Source organism: Coregonus lavaretus, assembly GCF_964263955.1.
Source record: "Coregonus lavaretus genome assembly, chromosome: 3".
Lineage (NCBI taxonomy): Eukaryota > Metazoa > Chordata > Actinopteri > Salmoniformes > Salmonidae > Coregonus > Coregonus lavaretus.
In genome coordinates this window covers 72,560,886-72,584,521 of record NC_139990.1, presented here as the reverse complement: position 1 = coordinate 72,584,521, position 23,636 = coordinate 72,560,886, and the positions used below count along the sequence as shown (strand labels likewise).

At 41.9% G+C, this 23,636-nt stretch overlaps 1 protein-coding gene across 1 annotated transcript in view; it reads right to left on the bottom strand.

The window, feature by feature from the left end:
- LOC311126030 (NADP-dependent malic enzyme-like) overlaps nt 1-22,966 on the bottom strand; it is a 107,157-nt gene extending 84,191 nt beyond the window's left edge. Inside the window, exon 1 of the mRNA XM_084158469.1 lies at nt 22,739-22,966. Coding sequence (XP_084014595.1) covers nt 22,739-22,867 — 129 coding nt within the window. The 5' untranslated portion in view covers nt 22,868-22,966. The remainder of the gene's footprint in view (nt 1-22,738) is intronic.
- Between the last annotated feature and the right edge of the window lie 670 nt (nt 22,967-23,636).

The window sequence follows — 23,636 nt, the reverse complement described above, 5'->3', positions numbered from 1 at the left end:
GATAATGAGCCAGTGACGTGTGACGTGTCACAGCCATGTCCTGAAAACCCCCAATCGTATGGACCCTGGTGCCGATGGAAAAATGGAGAGCAAAACACCAGTCTGTGTGTGTATGTATACACTACCAGTCAAGGTTAGGACACACCTACTCAATCATGGGTTTTTCTTTATTTTTACTAAATTTTTTACATTGTAGAATAATAGTGAACACATCAAAACTATTAAATAAAACACATGGAATCATGTAGTAACCAAAAAAGTGTTAAACAAATCAAAATATATTTTATATTTGAGATTCTTCAAATAGCCACCCTTTGCCTTGATGACAGCTTTGCACACTCTTGGAATTCTCTCAACCAGCTTCACCTGGAATGCTTTTTCAACAGTCTTGAAGGAGTTCCCACATATGCTGAGCACTTGTTGGCTGCTTTTCCTTCACTCTGCTGTCCGACTAATCCCAAAGCATCTCAATTGGGTTGACATCGGGGGATTGTGGAGGCCAGGTCATCTGATGCAGCACTCCATCACTCTCCTTCTTGGTCAAATAGCCCTTACACAGCCTGGAGGTGGGTTGGGTCATTGTCCTGTTGAAAAACAAATGATAGTCCCACTAAGCCCAAACCAGACGGGATGGCATGTCGCTGCAGAATGCTGTGGTAGCCATGCTGGTTAAGTGTGCCTTGAATTCTAAATTAATCACAGACAGTGTCACCAGCAAAGCACCCCCACATCATAACACCTCCTACGCCATGCTTTATGGTGGGAACTACACATGCAGAGATCATCCGTTCACCCACACCGGGTCTCACAAAGACACAGCGGTTGGAACCAAAAATCTCCAATTTGGACCAGACCAAAGGACAAATTTCCACCGGTCTAATGTCCATTACTCATGTTTCTTGGCCCAAGCAGGTCTCTTCTTCTTATTGGTGTGTTTTAGTAGTGGTAGTAGCAATTCGACCATGAAAGCCTGATTCACACAGTCCCTTCTGAACAGTTGATGTTGAGATGTATCTGTGACTTGAACTCTGTGATGCATTTATTTGGGCTGCAATTTCTGAGGCTGGTCACAATAATTAACTTATCCTCTGCAGCAGAGGTAACTCTGGGTGTTCCATTCATGTGGCGGTCTTCATGAGAGCCAGTTTCAAATTTCTTGACATTTTCCGTATTGACTGACCGTCATGTCTTAAAGTAATGATGCACTGTAATTTGTATTTGCTTATTTGAGCTGTTCTTGACATAATATGGATTTTTTTTTTTTGGGGGGGGGGGGGGGGGGGGGGGGGGGGGCTGGGGGGGTGGATCAGCTTAATATTGCAGATAGATTGTAACTTCTATCAATGTAATTGTCTGCATCACTTCCAATCCCCCATGTTTTTTATATATATACTCCCCTTTATTACTTTTCAACCCCGCAATCCTTTCCCTACTTAGAGTAAACTAGTGAACAACAACGCCCAGGCCTCCACTCCCGGCCTACACCCACCATCTAGACCTTATGCTCCTGAACTTCTACTCTCAACCTCTCCGATCATTTTCATGATGTCCATCCGGTTTGCTTCTATATGCCATATCTTTCTAACTGTGCTCTTTCCCAAAAGCTCCCAACATACAACCTATATACTTATTATGGACACAGTATGCTTACATTATTAGCCATCTTTGTTATTATTTGTTGTTATTTGTTATTAATCCCATCCTTCAACTCCATTCAATACCTCCCATCTATCTGTTAACACCATCCATATAGGATTTCTATTTGCCATATATATTTCAACCGTACTGTGATGTTTTACAAAAGTTCTGAACCTTTCTATTCTCATTGCTTCTACAGATTGTGAATTAAAAATATTATTTTTTGCTAAAAGTATTATTATTATATTATTGATCGATTGACTATGACTTTTCAGATCACCCAGTAATGCTATCTGCAAGGTTAGCTCCAGGTAAATATTGCAATCCTTTAGCCATTCCTGGACCTGTGTCCAAAAACAAGCTACAAATGGACAGAACCAAAACAAATGATCTAATGATTCTGTCTCTTCACAGCAAAATCTGCAGAGCTGGGAAGATTGTATCCCCCATATAAATAACATTCTATTGGTAGCAAGAATTTTATATAATAATTTAAATTGAAAGATTCTAATTTTTGAATCCGGTGTCGTTTTGCGTGTCAGTTCATAAACACTATGCCATGGGATCGGTACGTCAAAAATCTCTTCCCAACTATTTTGCAATCTATATGGGACGGCTGTCAATCCTTTGGTCCTTAAGTGAAACTGATATACTTTTTTATTTATCACAGTTTTCCTTAACCAATGATGTTCTTTAATGCAAGGCCGACAGACAAGTTCCTTACTTTCTCCCCCTTCCACTTTCCTCTTCCACTTTTGCGGTAAGGCTGCAATTATTTGGTTGTAATTTTGGGTAGAGCAGACATTTCCATATGTTTTTGTTAGCTGCATGTGCGACATAACTCCACCAGTCCTACCGATGATATCATTTACGAAGATTTTACCTTTTTTAAACATTCTGTCAAAAAATAAAGGTTTTTTGTCAATTAGTATATTTGAATTTAACCACAATATTTGTTGCATTATTTGTTCTGTCGTTTCTGGAGGATTAAATTGAAATTGCAACCAACTTTCTATGGCTTGTTTTAGAAATAGTGATATTTGGGAGATTATTTCCTTTTCAAATAACTGAAAATGAGTTGTTGTAATCTGAATAAAGGGAAAAAGGCCTTTCTTGAACATTGGGTGAGACAATCTTACTAATTTGCTTGAGAACCAGTTCGGATTTAAGTATAACTTTTGTATGACTGAAGCTTTTAGTGATAGGTCTAATGCTTTAATATTTAATAATTTCTGACCTCCGAATTCATATTCATTATATAAATATGCCCTTTTAATTTTGTCTGGCTTGCCGTTCCAAATAAAATTGAATATTCTTTTCTCATATAATTTAAAAAACAGTTTGCTAGGTGTAGGCAAGACCATAAGCAAATAGGTAAACTGGGATAATACTAAAGAGTTAATCAGGGTGATTTTTCCACAAATTGACAGGTATTTTCCTTTCCATGGTAGTAAGATCTTATCTATTTTTGCTAACTTTCTATTAACATTTATTGAAGTGAGATCATTTATTTCCTTTGGGATATGTATTCCGAGTATATCCACATCACCATCAGACCATTTTATTGGTAAACTACATGGTAATGTATAAATTGTATTTTTTAGTGATCCAATACGTAATATAGTACATTTGTCATAATTTGGTTGTAATCCAGAGAGGTTAGAAAACGTATCTAGATCCTCTATGAGGCTGTGGAGGGATTCTAGTTGCGGATTTAAAAGAAAACATGAATCATCAGCGTACAATGACACATTTGTTTTTAAGCCCTGGATTTCTAATCCTCTGATATTATTATTGGATCTGATTTTAATAGCTAACATCTCGATGGCCACAATAAATAGATATGCTGATAGTGGACAACCTTGTTTCACTCCTCTTGACAGTTTAAAACTTTCTTAGAAATAGCCATTATTTACTATTTTACACCTAGGGTTACTATACATGATTTTAACCCATTTTATAAGAGATTCTCCAAAATTGAAATGCTCCAGGCATTTATATATAAACCCCAGTCGTACTTTATCAAATGCCTTTTCGAAGTCTGCTATGAATAGCAGGCCTGGTTTCCCGTATTTTCCATAGTGTTCTATTGTTTCCAATACTTGCCTTATATTATCTCCAATGTATCTTCCATGTAAAAAACCTGTCTGATTAGAATGAATAATATCCGACAATACCTTTTTAATTCTATGCGCTATACATTTTGCTAGAATTTTTGCATCACAACACTGAAGTATAAGGGGCCTCCAATTTTGTAAATGAACTGGATCTTTATATTTTCCACTTGTATCCTGTTTCAGTAATAATGAGATCAGACCTTCTTCTTGAGTGTCAGATAATCTACCATTTACATAGGAGTGGTTAAAACATGCTAATAACGGTCCTCTTAGTATATCAAAAAAGGTTTGGTATACCTCGACTGGTATGCCATCCAACCCTGGAGTTTTCCCAGACTTAAAGTCTTTAATTGCATCCAGAAGTTCCTCCTCTGTAATTTCACCTTCACATGAGTCTTTCTGTATGGCTGTTAATTTGACATTATCAATAGAAAAAAAATCTCTACAATTAGCTTCAGTTAGAGGCGACTGAAAATAAAACATATGCTTAAAGTACTTTGTTTCCTCCTTCAAAATATCATTTGGTGAATCATGGGTGACTCCGTCAATTGTAACCAGTTTCATTAAGTTCTTTTTGGTAGCATTCCAATGTTGAAGATTAAAAAATAATTTTGTGAATTTTTCCCCATATTCCATCCAGTTTGCTTTATTTGTATAATATGGACTTGGTCTTTTACCAAATAGGGCCATCTTCTGTATACCCCCCTACCTTGTCACAACACAACTGATTGGCAGAAATGCATTAAGAATGAAATAAATTCCACCAATTAATCATTAAGAAGGCACACCTGTTAATTGAAATGCATTCCAGGTGACTACCTCATCGGTGGCCATTTGAAGAATCTCAAATATATTTTGATTTGTTTAACACTTTTTTGGTTACTATATGATTCCATGTGTTATTTCATAGTTTTGATGTCTTCACTATTATTCTACAACGTAGAAAATAGTAAAAGTAAAGAAAAACCCTTGAATGAGTAGGTGTTCAAACTTTTGATTGGTACTGTATATACAGTGCATTCAGAAAGTATTCAGACCCCTTCACTATTTCCACATTTTGCTACGTTACAGCCTTATTATAAAATTGATTTTTTGTAAATTATCCTCAATCTACACACAATAACCCATAAATGACAAAGCGAAAACAGGCTTTTAGACATTTTTGCTAATTTATAAAAAATAAAAAACAGAAATACGTTATTTACATAAGTATTCAGACTCCTTGCTATGAGACTCGAAACTGGGCTCAGGTGCATCCTGTTTCCATTGATCATCCTTGAGATGTTTCTACAACTTGATTGGAGTCCACCTGTGGTAAATTCAATTGATTGGACATGATTTGGAAAGGCACACACCTGTCTATATAAGGTCCCACAGTTGAAAGTGTATGTCAGAGCAAAAACCAAGCAATGTGGTCGAAGGAATTGTCCGCAGAGCACCATGACAGGATTGTGTCGAGGCACAGATCTGGGGAAGGGTACCAAAAAGTTTCTGCAGCATTTAAGGTCCCCAAGAACACAGTGGCCTCCATCATTCTTAAATGGAAGAAGTTTGGAAACACCAAGACTCTAGAGCTGACCACCCAGCCAAACAGAGCAATCGGGGGAGAAGGGCCTTGGTCAGGGAGGCCAAGAACCCGATGGTCACTGACAGAGCTCCGGAGTTCCTCTGTGGAGATGGGAGAACCTTCCAGAAGGACAACAATCTCTGCAGCACTCCACCAATCAGGACTTTATGGTGGAGCGGCCAGACGGAAGCCACTCCTCAGTAAAAGGCACATGACAGCCCGCTTGGAGTTTGCCAAAAGGCACCTAAAGGACTCTCAGACCATGAGAAACAAGAATCTCTGGTCTGATGAAACCAAGATTGACCTCTTTGGCCTGAATGCCAAGCGTCATCTCTGGAGGAAACCTGGCATCATCCCTACGGTGAAGCATGGTGGTGGCAGCATCATGCTGTGGGGATGTTTTTCAGTGGCAGGGACTGGGAGACTAGTCAGGATCGAGGGAAAGATGAATGGAGCAAAGTACAGAGAGATCCTTGATGAAAACCTGCTCCAGAGCACTCAGGACCTCAGACTGGGGTGAAGGTTATTCCAACAGGACAACGACCCTAAGCACACAGCCAAGATAACGCAGGAATGGCTTCGGGAGAAGTCTCTGAATCTCCTTGAGTGGCCCAGCCAGAGCCCAGTCTTGAACCCGATCTAACATCTCTGGAGAGACCTAAAAATATATATGCAGCGATGCTCGCCATCCAACCTGACACAGCTTGAAAGGATCTGCAGAGTAAATTGGAGAAACTCCCCAAATGCAGGTGTGCCAAGCTTGTAGCGTCATACCAAAGAAGACTCAAGGCTGTAATCGCTGCCAAAGGTGCTTCAACAGAGTACTGAGTAAAGAGTCTGAATACTTATGTAAATGTGATAACCGTTTTTTATTGCTAATACATTATCAAAAAATTCAAACCAGTTTTTTCTTTGTCATTATGGGGTATTGTGTGTAAATTGATGAGGAAGAAAATCAATTTTATCCATTTTAGAATAAGGCTGTAACGTATCAAAATGTGGAAAAAAGAGGTCTGAATACTTTCCGAATGCACCGTATGTATGTATGTATGTATGTATGTATGTATGTATGTATGTATGTATGTATGTATGTATGTATGTATGTATGTATGTGTGAGTGAGTGAGTGAGTGAGTGAGTGAGTGAGTGAGAATCTGTGCCTGAGTGTTTGACTTCCACTTTGCTGCTATGGATCATCCAGAAGGATGCTGCTGCCTGAGATGGGATACCACTCGCATTATGGGGGTCTCAGGTCTACTGTAGTCACCTTTACAAGAATCCAACAATGAGCATCTGTGGGTTACATATCAGGAAGTAACAGATCATGGTTTGAACAGAGATCCAAAATCATCACTAGACCTTTTGTTCCAAAGGTCATTAGGCCATTCTACACCACATCAATTCTGTGTGCAGACGAGGAAATGCTACTGGAATTTGCACTCTTATCACAATGGAAAAGCTCCATCGCTCATACAGCACATTTAATTAAGTTTGGTCTTGGTCTGTCCCCAAGCAGTTTCCAACTGTCTGCCTCTGGGATCATCTCTTTTTCGGAACCAATAATGGCCCATCAATCAAGCATGAACAGGTAGAGACATACATTATTTTAAACATAGTGTTTTTAAACCTGGGGTCCTACTAATTCCCCTGGAGGTACTTGACCTATCCACAGGGGGTAATTAAGAAAACACATATGGCTATGACAGATACTTTGGGTACAGTTAAATGTGATTGGGGGTTCTGTAACCAAAGATGGTTGAGACCCACTGTTTTAGAGGATACTATCGCCTTAACAGCAGCCTCTTCTCCTTGTTTTTATGGTCACTCAGTAAAAAGACTTGGATGAATCAAATGTCTGGTTAGATTTAGGAACAAGACTCGCATGAGAAATGGAAGCATCTGTCCTATGTTGAAAATAGCTCAATCAGGAGATTCCTCTGAAAGCAAGGCCAGGAAACCACGTCTGATTACTAAGAGAGACGGCAGGCCGACAGACACACGGCCAGCACATGTTCACAGCAAACAAACTATATCCGTCTGTGTGTCAGTCAGTCATGGTTCTACAAAAACAAATCAAAATGGTGCCAAATACTTGTAAATTAGGCTACAATGCCTACATAACATATTAACAATATGTCAAACATATGCTATCATAACCTAGGACTAGGCTATCATTAACGTTGATGACAGAATTATCACATTTGGTATGGAGAGGCACACCTCCACACACAAAACAGGAGCCTGAACAGCTTCTACCACCAAGCCATAAGACTGCTAAATAGTTGGTTAAATAGTTAACCAAATAGCTACCCGGACAATCTGCATTGACCCTTTTTGCATTCACTTTTTTTACTCATCACATATGCTGCTGCTACTGTTTATTATCTATCCTGTTGCCTAGTCACTATATCCCTACCTATATGTACATACAGTGGGGAGAACAAGTATTTGATACACTGCCGATTTCGCAGGTTTTCCTACTTACAAAGCATGTAGAGGTCTGTAATTTTTATCATAGGTACACTTCAACTGTGAGAGACGGAATCTAAAACAAAAATCCAGAAAATCACATTGTATGATTTTTAAGTAATTAATTTGCATTTTATTGCATGACATAAGTATTTGATACATCAGAAAAGCAGAACTTAATATTTGGTACAAAAACCTGTGTTTGCAATTACAGAGATCATACGTTTCCTGTAGGTCTTGACCAGGTTTGCACACACTGCAGCAGGGATTTTGGCCCACTCCTCCATACAGACCTTCTCCAGATCCTTCAGGTTTCGGGGCTGTCGCTGGGCAATACGGACTTTCAGCTCCCTCCAAAGATTTTCTATTGGGTTCAGGTCTGGAGACTGGCTAGGCCACTCCAGGACCTTGAGATGCTTCTTACGGAGCCACTCCTTAGTTGCCCTGGCTGTGTGTTTTGGGTCGTTGTCATGCTGGAAGACCCAGCCACGACCCATCTTCAATGCTCTTACTGAGGGAAGGAGGTTGTTGGCCAAGATCTTGCGATACATGGCCCCATCCATCCTCCCCTCAATACGGTGCAGTCGTCCTGTCCCCTTTGCAGAAAAGCATCCCCAAAGAATGATGTTTCCACCTCCATGCTTCACGGTTGGGATGGTGTTCTTGGGGTTGTACTCATCCTTCTTCTTCCTCCAAACACAGCGAGTGGAGTTTAGACCAAAAAGCTCTATTTTTGTCTCATCAGACCACATGACCTTCTCCCATTCCTCCTCTGGATCATCCAGATGGTCATTGGCAAACTTCAGACAGGCCTGGACATGCGCTGGCTTGAGCAGGGGGACCTTGCGTGCGCTGCAGGATTTTAATCCATGACGGCGTAGTGTGTTACTAATGGTTTTCTTTGAGACTGTGGTCCCAGCTCTCTTCAGGTCATTGACCAGGTCCTGCCGTGTAGTTCTGGGCTGATCCCTCACCTTCCTCATGATCATTGATGCCCCACGAGGTGAGATCTTGCATGGAGCCCCAGACCGAGGATGATTGACCGTCATCTTGAACTTCTTCCATTTTCTAATAATTGCGCCAACAGTTGTTGCCTTCTCACCAAGCTGCTTGCCTATTGTCCTGTAGCCCATCCCAGCCTTGTGCAGGTCTACAATTTTATCCCTGATGTCCTTACACAGCTCTCTGGTCTTGGCCATTGTGGAGAGGTTGGAGTCTGTTTGATTGAGTGTGTGGACAGGTGTCTTTTATACAGGTAACGAGTTCAAACAGGTGCAGTTAATACAGGTAATGAGTGGAGAACAGGAGGGCTTCTTAAAGAAAAACTAACAGGTCTGTGAGAGCCGGAATTCTTACTGGTTGGTAGGTGATCAAATACTGCTGTCATGCAATAAAATGCAAATTAATTACTTAAAAATCATACAATGTGATTCTCTGGATTTTTGTTTTAGATTCCGTCTCTCACAGTTGAAGTGTACATATGATAAAAATTACAGACCTCTACATGCTTTGTAAGTAGGAAAACCTGCAAAATCGGCAGTGTATCAAATACTTGTTCTCCCCACTGTATCTACCTCAATTACATCGTACCCCTGCACATCGACTCTGTACCGGTACCCTGTGTATATAGCCACGTTATCAATACTCATTTTGTATTTATTATTACTTTTCTATTAATTCTCTATTTTCTTTCTCTCTGCATTGTTGGGAAGGTCCCATAAGTAACCGTTTCACTGTTAGTCTACACCTGTTGTTTAGGAAGCATGTGACAAATAACATTTTATTTGAAAAAGGCTAGTAAACATTTACAAGGGCACACTGCATTTTTACTGGGACCGTACAATGGGTAAGAAATAGGCCTAGGGCTTGGCGATAGTAAGGTGCACAAAAGTCAAGAGAAGTCCGCTTTCTCGATTATGCAGGTTCTAATTTTAACAGAGGACAACATTGACTGTAGTGCCACCTTCATCGTAAGTCGACACTATCATTTCAAATGCAGGAAGAAAGGAGTAGGCCTAACACTCAATAGTTTATCTGAAAGACATGTAGCCAAGGTCTTACAGCAGTGCAATGCACATCCCACCCACTTAACCCACTAATGTACACAGACACTATTGATGGAAGCTCCTCCTCCTCCGCTCATAACTCTACACATCTTAAATAATAAATGGCATTGACCTCCGCAATCTGACACTGTGTTGAAAACACAAGTGGCTGCTATGGTTTCCAGTTACCAACCCCCCTGAAAAGTCACGCAGTTCTGATACTTCCCTGCTTTTCAATTTGTTCTCTCTCTCATATATATATATATATATATATATATATATATATATATATATATATATATATATATATATATATATATAAATATATATACACACAGACACAGTGGGGGAAAAAAGTATTTAGTCAGCCACCAATTGTGCAAGTTCTCCCACTTTAAAAGATGAGAGAGGCCTGTAATTTTCATCATAGGTACACGTCAACTATGACAGACGAATTGAATTTCCAGAAAATCACATTGTAGGATTTTTAATGAATTTATTTGCAAATTATGGTGGAAAATAAGTATTTGGTCACCTACAAACAAGCAAGATTTCTGGCTCTCACAGACCTGTAACTTCTTCTTTAAGAGGCTCCTCTGTCCTCCACTCGTTACCTGTATTAATGGCACCTGTTTGAACTTGTTATCAGTATAAAAGACACCTGTCCACAACCTCAAACAGTCACACTCCAAACTCCACTATGGCCAAGACCAAAGAGCTGTCAAAGGACACCAGAAACAAAATTGTAGACCTGCACCAGGCTGGGAAGACTGAATCTGCAATAGGTAAGCAGCTTGGTTTGAAGAAATCAACTGTGGGAGCAATTATTAGGAAATGGAAGACATACAAGACCACTGATAATCTCCCTCAATCTGGGGCTCCACGCAAGATCTCACCCCGTGGGGTCAAAATGATCACAAGAACGGTGAGCAAAAATCCCAGAACCACACGGGGGGACCTAGTGAATGACCTGCAGAGAGCTGGGACCAAAGTAACAAAGCCTACCATCAGTAACACACTACGCCGCCAGGGACTCAAATCCTGCAGTGCCAGACGTGTCCCCCTGCTTAAGCCAGTACATGTCCAGGCCCGTCTGAAGTTTGCTAGAGTGCATTTGGATGATCCAGAAGAGGATTGGGAGAATGTCATATGGTCAGATGAAACCAAAATAGAACTTTTTGGTAAAAACACAACTCGTTTCTCTGGATTTTTTTGTTGTTATTCTGTCTCTCACTTTTCAAATAAACCTACCATTAAAATTATAGACTGATAATTTATTTGTCTGTGGGCAAACGTACAAAATCAGCAGGGGAAAACATTTTCCTCAGCAATCTTCACAGGTATCATGGCGCCGGAGGAGATTGCTGCCATTTTACGGCTATTGTGTGTGTTTTTTCGCATTATGTTTTCGCATTATTTGTAACTTATTTTGTACATAATGTTTCTGCCACTGTCTCTAATTACCGAAAAGAGCTTCTGGTTATCAGGATAGCGATTACTCACCTCGTACTGGATGAAGATTTTTTATTTAAAAGAGTCGGACGCGAAGGATTTACTTCAGACATCCGACAAGGCCCAAATCCCCGTCATTCACAGGAGAAAGAGACAGAGATATATCGGGGACGTAAGTCGGGGTGCCTTGTAAGGATCCGACGGCGAGTGAGTAATCTGCCTCTACCATCAGTCCTATTAGCCAACGTACAATCATTGGATAACAAAATAGACGAGCTACGATCACAAATATCCTACCAACGGGATATTAAAAACTGTAATATCATATGTTTCACTGAGTCGTGGCTGAATGACGACATGGATAACATACAGCTGGTGGGGTTTACGCTGCATCGGCAAAATAAAACAGCCGCCTCCGGTAAGACAAGGGGTGGCGGTCTGTGTATATTTGTAAACAACAGCTGGTGCACGAAATCTAATATTAAGGAAGTCTCAAGGTTTTTCTCGCCTGAGGTAGAGTATCTCATGATAAGCTGTAGACCACACTATTTACCAAGAAAGTTTTAATCTATGTTTTTCGTAGCTGTCTATTTACCACCACAAACTGATGCTTGCACTAAGACCACACTCAATGAGCTGTTTAAGGCCATAAGCAAACAGGAAAACGCTCATCCAGAGGCGGCCCTCCTAGCGGCCGGGGACTTTAATGCAGGGAAACTTACCTAATTTCTACCAGCATGTTAAATGTGCAACCAGAGGAGTAAAAACTCTCGACCACCTTTACTCCACACACATAGACACGTATAAAGCTCTCCCTCGCCCTCCATTTGGCAAATCTGACCATAATTCTATCCTCCTGATTCCTGTTTACAAGCAAAAACTAAAGCAGGAAGCACCAGTGACTCGGTCAATGGAAAAAGTGGTCAGATGACGCAGATGCTAAGCTACAGGACTGTTCTGCTAGCACAGACTGGAATATGTTCCGGGATTCTTCCGATGGCATTGAGGAGTACACCACATCAGTCAATGGCTTCATCAATAAGTGAATCGATAACGTCGTTCCCACAGTGACCGTACGTACATACCCCAACCAGAAGCCATGGATTAAAGGCAACATCCACACTGAGCTAAAGGGTAGAGCTCCCGCTTTCAAGGAGCAGGACTCTAACCAGGACGCTTATAAGAAATCCCGCTATGCCCTCAATTGAACCATCAAACAAGCAAAGCGTCAATACAGGATTAACATTGAATCGTACTACACCGGCTCCGACGCTCGTCGGATATGGCAGGGCTTGCAAACTATTTCAGACTACAAAGGGAAGCAGAGCCGCGAGCTGCCCAGTGAAACAAGCCAGGCGGATTACCAGGACGTGTACTCCAAGCATGCGCTGACCAACTTTCAAGTGTCTTCACTGACATTTTCAACCTGTCCCTGACTGAGTCTGTAATACCATTATGTTTCAAGCAGACCACCATAGTCCCTGTGCCCAAGAACCCCAAGGTAACCTGCCTAAATGACTACAGACCCGTAGCACTCACGTCTGTAGCCATGAAGTGCTTTGAAAGGCTGGTCATGGCTCACATAAAACACCATTATCCTACAAACCCTATACCCACTCCAATTTGCATACCGCCCCAACAGATCCACAGATGATGCAATCGCTGTTGCATTCCACACTGCCCTTTGTGCACATTCACTGTGTGAATTGTTTGCTAAATGTTTATCAATTCCCTATTATATATATATATATATATATATATATATATATATATATATATATATATATATATAACCAGTAGTGAATTTACCATTAATCCCAGTCATTTCTCAGTAATGTTACGGTAATTTCTGTTACTTCATTCTATTAGTTCATTATAAATTAGTTCATGGAAATTGCCTTTTACATTGTAGAACCAGTTTATTGGTCATTTCCAATTGGGTAATTGTATGGACCTGGGAGGGGCCAAGTGCATATACGCATGTACCTGTACCTGTTGGAAGTCCTGTGAGACAGATTTGATTTGGTTTCTCAGGGGGAGGCTGTGTAGTGTTGCGTCTGTTCAGATAGGACAGGTTAAGCCTGGCGGCTATTTCTTTAGGGCTGTTGCCCGTGTATATTTTGTAAATCTACTCATTCGATATATGGCGCCTTCACTTGTAAATAGATCTACATTTTGAGAACTTCAACCTGCCTTCCTTCCACTGATTCCTGCCCTTACGACTGCTACAACATTTGTAAACACTCGCTTACCAAGACAAAATTGGGTCATTCGTTGGAATCACGGGCAGAAAAACGCGTTATTATGTTGTTTAGAGCGCGGTTGTCATCAGGACCTAAACATTTGTAGCTAGTAATAATAACTCAGCAGGAGAGGGAATAAGGAATAAGTAGGGTAAGTGGAGAGAGAAAATATGGAGGCATACCTACTGAAGCTGAGAAAGGCAGAGGAAAGTATGTGGTGTTGTGATACAGTACAGTAGTCTATGAGCGTTGTGCTATTGGAAGTAAAGAGACCTTAAAAATTAAAAAGACCTTTTAAAGATAAAAAATATTCAGGGCCAGTAGATAGACCCACAAGGTCTTCTGGAAAGGCTATTTATAAAACTTTCCCAACTTACATGTCACAACTGACTCATGTCTAAATTAAACAGGCATTGGCAAATTTGACTTAACACACAATTTTGCTCTCAGGAGTAAAGGCCAGCCTTAGTTTAGTTTCGATCACTAAGCTGTCAATCTTCAACAGCACCATGCTGTAGACTTTAGCCTCCACATTTTCCAGAACCTCAGTTGACAGTCTGACGAGTACATTTCACTTCCAAATTGACTTCGTTGTCAGTTGCTTATTGCCATTGTGTTTAAGCCTGCTTAGACTTGGATGACTGAGACGTTCTTGAGACTGGATGACAGAGTGACTGTGACCAGGGGTCAGCCCCACAGGACTCTAACAACATGCAGAGTAAATAACCATCACAGACACGTCCATATGGCATACCACAGTCCAGCGCTGTTCCAAAACCACCATTAGTCAGCACAACATTAAAGCCTATTTAGGTTATCTCCGCTTCCATTAAGTCATCCTCATCCTGAAAACTCCACCCATCTGGGCTCTCATTCTCTTTTGACTGAGAGGAGCTTCTCAAAGTCTCCCTTCTGAGCAAATATGTGAACCACGGGGCTCTGTAAATCAGTGAGGCGTTAACTTGTGAATGTCTTGCTGGTTAAAGAGCCTTGAAAATGGAGATGGTTGACTTAAAGAGTCGGCGGCCGGGGTGTGGGATATAAGACTTTTAAAATGCAGCCTTCCGCCATGGTCTTCTCTTGAGACTTTTCATGCTCTCGGGAGCTACAGTGTTGCCGGGCAGGAGTCCAAGTCTCCAAACAAATCAGCAACTCTGAAGCCTTGGGCTAAACATTCGCATACTTCAGGCCCTCTTCAGCACTCATTAGTCTAGTTCCAAAAACAGTCTGGGCTGATATAGCACGTCTGATGGACAGTGCTGGGCACAAGTATTTACGCAAACAGGCAGCACTGTCAGAAGGCATTGAAATCCCTCTGTCACTCTCACAGCTGTCCTGTAGGGGGCAGTCACTATGCTATTCAACATGTTGTTCCCTTGTGACATCTAAACCGAGCCTACACCCAGAATGCAGCCAAATCCATATTAAAGGAGCTGTACATCAAGGGTCATGAGGTCATTTCTGAGCAATATGTCCATCCATTTTAGTGGACACTTTTGGCTCAGGAGCACCCCCAGAAGCAACATGTTTTAAGGTAGGCTAGATATGAGGAAAAAAACGTACATGTCTAATGGCTAAAGTCTGTTAGCTACTGAATTGCTCTTCTCAGTCTAAATTTCCTGGAAAATCCCTAATCAATTTGGCTTCTGTTCCCATTAATAAGTAAATGCGGCTAAAGTAAATCCTTGCTGACCTGCTATCTCAAAATAACAACAACACTGAACTCACTATAGAGTGAGAGAAAGACAGTCCTGTGCAGTCACAGCCTTATTGGCTCCACATATTTTCAGTCATTTCATTATCAAAGTAGGTAGGCTGATTTATTTCCAGTTCTACAATCGTCAGACCTGAAACGCTTTGGCCATGTTTTTAGGTGGACTGATTTATTTCCAGTTGTACAATCATCAGAACTGAAATGCTTTGGCCATGTTTTAAATGACAGCCATCTCTAGGCCTACACCATGCTGGAGTATAGCCTTGGGATAGCCAGTGTGAATGGGATTCCAGTTCAAATAGGATGCATGGCATAGGTTCACCATCAATGGACATTGTGTGTTAACATGAAACCTATGAAAGGGAGGCACTAAAATGGTTGTCCCTTGTCCCCACTGCCTTTTATGATCTCCCATAATCTCTTCCATCCACAAGACAAGGCCCACCTACATCGCAACCGGTGCTCTGAATGAATCTTTCCAAAAAAACACAAAGGCGAAAAATAATGAAGCATTGGAACTTGTTTCTAGCTATGCAAACACCTTCACCATTACAATGAGCAAAGGCTGTAACACTGCAACCCCATAACATAACTCCATTGCCAGTGGCTCAGGGGGATAGAGCACTGGTCTTCAACAATCACATAACTTTCTCTGTGACAGCATTCCAGTTCACAGTGATGTTGTGCTTGGTGGCGAGCTTGTACTGCTGCCTGTGCAGGCCAGATTGTGTTTCTCCACTGTTTCCTAGAAAGTGGATTTGGAGGCCCATTGACCAGATTTACTTTGTCATTGACATTTGGTCATATTCAAAGTCCTTTGGGAATCGTGTCAAATCTGATAAGCCGAAACCCTCAACCTGTTTATCAGACAATGTCCTCACACAACCTCTTTTGATCCAATAGGCAATCGGTCAGTCCAAATTCCAAATCCACTGACTAGCCTCACTGGGATAGGCCTAGTCCTCATCTCAATATCATTAGGTCTGTTCTTTTGGTTATTCCCTTGGTTCTCCATCGCTAGACCCATATTTATGTCAGGACTTTGTAAGACTTTCCCTTTCAAACAACAAACAAAAGCTGTATTGAGGAAAGACGGGAGGGACAAGAGCAACAGAGGGGTGGGGAGGGGAGGTTGGAGCCATGCTTTATATGCAGGCGACAAGGCCATCAGTGTCTCCCTCTATGTGTCTGGGACCAGTCTAACGGCTTCTCCATTGTCCAGACCTGAAAAAGACTGTCTTCGAGAACACACAAAGCCTCAACGAATCAGCAGGTTAGGGCATTTAGACGGGTCTGTCCCAAAGAAAAACAGGCCAGAATGAACAGGCAGATTGAGATATTGTGTGTGTGTGAGTGTGTGTGTGTGTGACAAGGTAAAAAGAGGCTGCTTGGCAGGTGCCACCGAGGTTGAGTTATTGGAGCGGAACAGGGGTGCACTTTCCCCGTCTGGCCTCTCCACTCCAGTCCATCAGCGGAATGTCTGGCGGCCGGCGATGCTTGCGGTCGCACCGTCACACCTGGAGACACCTGGCCACACCTGGGATACCTGTGACGTTACACACACAGTCCTGGGAGTTCTAGGGCCCGCCTAGTGAGGGAGATTGACAGGAGCATCTGACATGTGATAGGGCAAGAACAGAGCACTCTTTGTCCCATAGCCACTCATCAGTTTAACAGTGTCATGAAAGCTTATTGCCAGCTAACACCCGCCTGCATTTCACGTTGGCCCTAAAAAAAAACGAGTTTCTGTATTACTCATAATAGAATGGCCTATGTCTTTAGAGGACAGTGTACACACTATACACATCAGCCATGGCTACACAGGGCCCCCACACAGAGTTGTGAACTTGTGACCTCCCGTCAATAACACGTTTCCCAACATTCCAAAATATTTGGAGAGACATGCTCATTCTGTAGGTGAAGTTCTGTAGGCCCAACACTCTCACAACCGTCCAACGGCACCTTTTTCCAATTAGGACAGCTTTGTATTATACCTTTGGTCCAAGATGTATAGCCCCGACTAGAGCACATTAGGATTCACACAAAACCAGTCCCTCTCAATCACTGGCTGCTCTTCCAACCAACCAACCAACCAGCAACCCATAAAGAGTGCTCCAAAAGCCAGAGTTACAGCTTTAGAAATGTTTCCGTTACAGATTTGAAAGCTATTTGTTGCCATGTGTTTGTTTCTAAATGTATTTATTCTAACCTTGGTGAGAGGAAAATGCAAGGCTTGTGGAAAAGCTCTAACTATTGGGGGGAGAAAACCAATGAGTGTAGCAGCCAAAGAACGGTTAGATTCAGAATCATTCAGGCTAACGATGACTTCCCATTTGTTAGAGACAGAGGGTTTTGATAACCCAGCTCCATTGCCAGGGTCAGCCAGTTGGCATTCCAGCACATCCTCATCGTCCAATCAGATACAGTGTTGTTCCACAGAGTTTTCACTAAGCAAGAACACAGATTAATGGATGTCTGTTGTCTGATGGGCCATCTGCGATGTCATGTGGAGCCTGTGGTTACAAATGGGGCATCCAATTGCTGTTCTGGATCTTTACCACCGTTTGATTTTGGGCTGAAATGTTACTTAACACCAGACTAGCTATTTAAACCTCAATAAACTGCATATTACTGCTTAATCAAGGGATCTCCATTTTCTGGAGAGTTGAAAGTTGATGCCAGATTGAATTCTGCACCATTCCACACTATTTTGGTGATATTGAATACCAATCCGTGATGAACAGCTGAACATCTTCAGTGCATCATAGGGGTCTCCTGAGGAGAGCCATCTTCCTTAACATCCAGAGATGTGAGAGGACTGTCCCAGGTCAAGGTCTTCATTGATGCCACCCTGACCCTCTAATGAATGCTAAGGGCAGAGTGTCCATCCATACCATGACCACACTCGGCACAGGGTTAGCCTAGTTAGCACACAAAGACCCACTGAATGGGCATCTGTTGGATTCACCTGTGCTCCACTACCTCTGTGTTTGAGGTGAAACACCATCCCTGATAGGGCGCTCAGAGAGAGCGTTTCACTTCTTGTTGTTTTTCATGCCAGCGTTTCGTGGCAGGCCGGCCCAGCAAGCGTCAGAGGGCCGCAGTGTGGCCTGGGAGCCTGGGATTCACACAGGCTGCTCATTAATACCTGATCAACCCAGAGAGACAGAGGACGTCTGTGGAGTCCAGCCAGCTCTCTCTTCCTCCCCACAGAGACCCCTTTCTCTGCCTCGCTCCCCACTTTATTTCTTTATTGCGTGGTGTGCACACAGAAAACACTCCTATAATATCCTGTTCCACCTTTTCAGAGAGGGGGAGCGAGTGTTGAGCGAGAAAGGAGGGGTACGAGGTGAATGGAGAGTGAGTGGAGGGGGATGAAAACAAAATTGACTCTTGCAGATGTGAGGACACGCCGCTTTTAGCAACCTCCATCCCTCAGCATCAATTAGTGTGTTGTCCCTCTCACTGGCTACTGTCTGAGGCTGAAGTGGATCATGTGAGGGAGGTAAACACATATCCCCAGGGTGTGCTGAACCCAGGAGAGGGCAACAATGTCCCACTGCTGGACCCACAGAAGGCTGCCTGTTGTTGAGCAGCAGAACACACTTTTAGCAGTCATTTCCTACCTTCTCCTCTAATTTCCTCCTGCTGGTTCATGGACAAGGTTGACAGTGAATGGTTCACCCCGCTGCATAAAAAGCCTTTTTCTCCTCAGATCAGAAAACGCTAGCCTTACCTGTGCACTTGTGTGTTTAAGTGTGTGTGCCTACGTCTGTTTCGACCTGACTTATGAGGGTATCAGGTAGATCACACCAAATCAAAGCTGAGGCATTCAAGAAGGCAATCTCAGTGTCTTTGCACTCAGTGCTTATGCTTCATTGACTGCTGGCGGTCAAAAATAATTGTGGTTTAGCCCTACTTATAGAAAAATAAACATTATTTAAAAGCAAGTAGCCTAAGCCTATTCATATAGCCTATCTCTTGTAAAAGACAATCTTGGTGATTATCAATTGGCAAAGAGAGAACCCCATTGTAGCCTTCTTTGACTGATGCAAATAGACCTACCAATGTTTTACTCACACTGACTATTAAGCCTATACTTTGGTCCTGGCAGTCTTTTGGTGTATTAGGCCTAACTTAAAGTTTTCCAGACGAAGCACGTTTACTACCGAAGGAGAGTTAAATAAATAGGTTGCTGCACTCGGTCTCCAATGACTCCCAAATGAAAGCAGTTTGAAAGCAGTTTATCTCAATCTCATTAAACCCCCAGTCTTCTCCAAAACAAAGCAATAACACGTGCTCTATCTCGCTCATTACGACGGGAGACATAGAAGTAACATGAAAAACCTCACCATAAAACATGAGACTGTGGGTCTCGTAACGTTCACTCTTCACACTCCGACACAGAGCGAGATGAGCATAGTAACATAATGGATAGACTAACCAGGCTCTCTAGATCTATAGCTCATAGCCTAGTCCATGTGACCAAATCCAATATGGCCACCCAAATAAAATATTGTTGTGCTGACAAGTATCTTTGTGGTTTGCACCTAGTGAAGCATGCTTGAGAAGTTGTGCAACTCAAATAAAAATCTCAGTCATTCCCTCTGGAATTTCAACATTCAATGCCATTCCAGAATCAAATTCACTGTGTTTGTCTGACCAATCAACTTGTCAAATTCATTGTCCAATCAAATTCAAGCTTGCACTGAAGGGCAAGTTTTCTTACCAAAGAGGCCCAATCACAAATGAAAGACCATTTGGGATACACTAAATACAAAATCAGTAGACCAATCAAGTTTCACCATACACTAACGGCCTAGTTGTCCAATCTGAGAGCCTCTAAGACCTCTACATCTCTCTTGTACAGACGGTCCATTCAAACCGCTGGGGTGCAAACTGGGATGTGCGGCAGGTAGCCTAGCTGGTAAGAGCATTGGGCTAGTAACAAAGGTCGCTGGCTTGAATCCCTGAGCCGACTAGATGAAAGATCTGTCGATGTGCCCTTGAGCAAGGCACTTAACCCTAATTGCTCCTGTAAGTATCTCTGGATAAGAGTGTCTGCTAAATGACTAAAATGTAAATGTAATGTAAACAACCAGTTTACTAGATGTAAACAAACAGTTTAGACAGGGTTCAGAGCTGACATGACCAACTTCTGAGTCAAAACAGCAGAAGCAAGAACCTGGCTCAAGTTCAGTCTATCAATGATTGGGGATTAGAATCAGATTCAAGGCAGATTCAGTGCTCCCAGTGACCAATATCACATAGGCTGCCCTTGACAAAACCCATTTCTTATTGGACTAACAATAAACTGAGGTATGGAACTGTACAACACAAAGCAAAACCATACTCCACTCTGCAGCCAGCCACATTCACTGTGTAAAAAAAGACGTCACTAAAAACCATCATGTGGTAGGGCATATGAATTTTAAAAATGGACCACATTTTCCATTATATTGCACACACACACATACACGCACACACGCCTGTACGCACGCACACAAACACCTGTGCATGCACTCTGTGTGTGAGAGCTGGTCTTAGAGGAGTGGACTCATTAACCTTCCTGACAAACTGGGCTCTGTGTAGGCAGTGGGGCCTTTGGCCCCCCTCCAGGAGACAGAATGTTTGAACTGCACTGACTGACTGACTTATCAGCAGCTAGGTAGGGACAAGGACCCTGACAGCCATTTCAACAGTAGTAAATGCCACTCTTTATCAGATAAGGGAGAGCTTTTACCCAAAGACCTCCACTGCTTCAAGTCAATCAGAGAGAAAATTTGAGACCAAAGGTCTTCCATTTTTTCTTACCTAATTCCTAAAATGTAATTTATTTAAATTAAATAGCACTCTAATATTTAAATGTATTGTGTTAGCCTAAATACAAGATAAGTATCCTAATTAGCAGTTGAAAGGCAAGTACTCAACTAAAGCCTACAAGTCCTTGTTCTTCTCTTTTACAGCATCAAAGGAAAAATACTGTCTGACACAAGCCCCAATCAGCCTGGTCTCATAGACTAGACGTAACATAGTAAATGTATATTCGAGACACTCAATTTAGTATGATACTGTATGTCACGTTTGGTATGGTTACATAAGACAGATGGTTACTTAAGGCAAAAATGAAAGTAGGGTGGTTGGTCGGCCGTATGACGCCAATATCTAGCAACCCAAAGGTTGTGAGTTCGAAACCCATCACGGACAGCTTTAGCATTTTAGCTAACTAGCAACTGTCCAATTACTTTTTAGCTACTTTACAACTACTTAGCATGTTAGCTAACCCTTCCCCTAACCTTAACCCTTTAACCTAACTCATAAACTTAACCCTAACCCCTAGCCTAGATAACGTTAGCCAGCTAGCTAGAATTTGCAACATATTATACATTTTGCACATTCGTAATATATAGTACGTGTTGCAAATTTGAAATATATAATACGAATTGTAATTCGTAACATATCATATGAAATGGGTGATGGACATCCACAAATTAATACATACCATAATAAATGGGGTGTCTCGGATTTACGTACAGAATAATATGAAATGCTCTGAGACCAGGTTGCCAAAATCGGTCCCAATTTATGGACAACGGCTATACAACAATATGGTAGCGTTCAACAGGCAATTCGTTTTTCTGACTGTAGTACACTACACGTCTAATTCAACAGTTTTGTATTTCTGTTGACAGATGACCCACAATTTGCACTCTCATTGCGATGACCTGATCAGAACCATTGACAGGGATATGAAGCTGTCACTCTCCCCCACGTTGACCAACAACATGTAGCCTCACTAGCCTGTGACCGCAAATCTGTAGGGAGGCGGGCCTCGTAAAACCAAGAAAACACTAGAAAGCTCCCTCGGTTACCAAACTCAAACACAATGACTATGCTTTGCAGCCTAGTAAAGCTACCTCCTGACATTTTGGCTAATTTCGTGAACCGTTGTGCCAGCCTCTCTGTACTATTTTGAAAACGTATGGCAGCCTGTGCAAATGTACATTTTCAGTGACAAAAACTGGGAAGAGTTTCCGAAGTCTGACAAGCAAGTCGAGGGGGGGACCTATGCTTCATCCCACTCATGCAATTGCGAAGGTTAGCAGCTGACCGACTTTTGTTCTTCCACTCACCAAATGAAAATAATATATTGTTAGCTCGTTAATCTTAAATGCACAAGTCTCCATCATGCACAGAAGGCTGATAGTGGGCTGGCTGTCATTTAATATTTGAAAAACTGAACTTGTGTAAAAGGTATTACGCGGGGAGGATGGGCTTTCGCGTCATTTCTTTTAGTTAGGGGCTACTGAAAAAAGACTGCAAAGGCGAGAGTGGAACAACTTCATGTAACCCGCTCCGAGGGGTGTTGGGCTCCTTTAAATCTAAATATAGCCTGCTCTGAAGCTGATACTCCTGAACATGTCGGCTAAAGCGAACACTTCGTTTAGAAAAGAAACGTACAAAGTAAACACAAAAAGCACTTGTTTTGGTTACCTTGTTCAGGTAGGGGTTACGTGTAACGTCATACCCCCTCTTCTTCGTGTAAACAAAGGTCTTACTTTGGTCTTCGGATTTATGCATCTCACTCTCGACCGATTCCCGTTTGACTAAACCGTGTGCCATGTTGCCTCCCTCTTTAAATAGCGTACAGTAACCCTGAACTCTGTCGTGAACCCAAGTCAACAAGTGGATGCGCCGGTGAACGCTCTCTTCCGCACACTGACAGCTCTGACAGTGACACAACGCAACGTCTGTCTACCTACCATGAGGAATGGAGTTAGACTAAAGTCATTAACAACAATACTATTTTATTGCTTGGATAAGATAATGCAACTATTTACTTGTATTGAATAAATGTCAAATGCATGTGGTAATATTTTTATGCTGGTGAATTTATTTTCTATTCCATCCTGAAAAGAGCTAGGGGCTATGTTATTAATAATTTAATTTGAGTGAATATTGGCTTTTATCCCTTACATTAGGAGCACTTTTAAAAACGATGAGCCATGAAATCTTGAACAGCCATAAAGGTTTATGGCCAACCTTGAGCACGCACACACACACACACCTGTATCGTTGTTAAGGAGTGAAGGCTAGGCTAGGCTATGTGTGTGATAGTGTGTTGTTCAATAGGGGGTAAGAAACAGGGTTGGTCAGACCTTCAAATAATTTGCCAATACATTACTCCACGTGGGCAAGGATATTAGAAATTGTATCAAAGCCTATTTGATGACAACTTAAGGACAGAATAATTTATAAATTGACTTTTCCCTACATAATATAGGTACAGCAGATCCCCTTATTGAATGACACACCTTTAAATGTGCCTTTAGAGGGCATGCAATTCAATGCTCATCTTTAAAACAAAAGCAATTTAGGTCAAAATAATTCA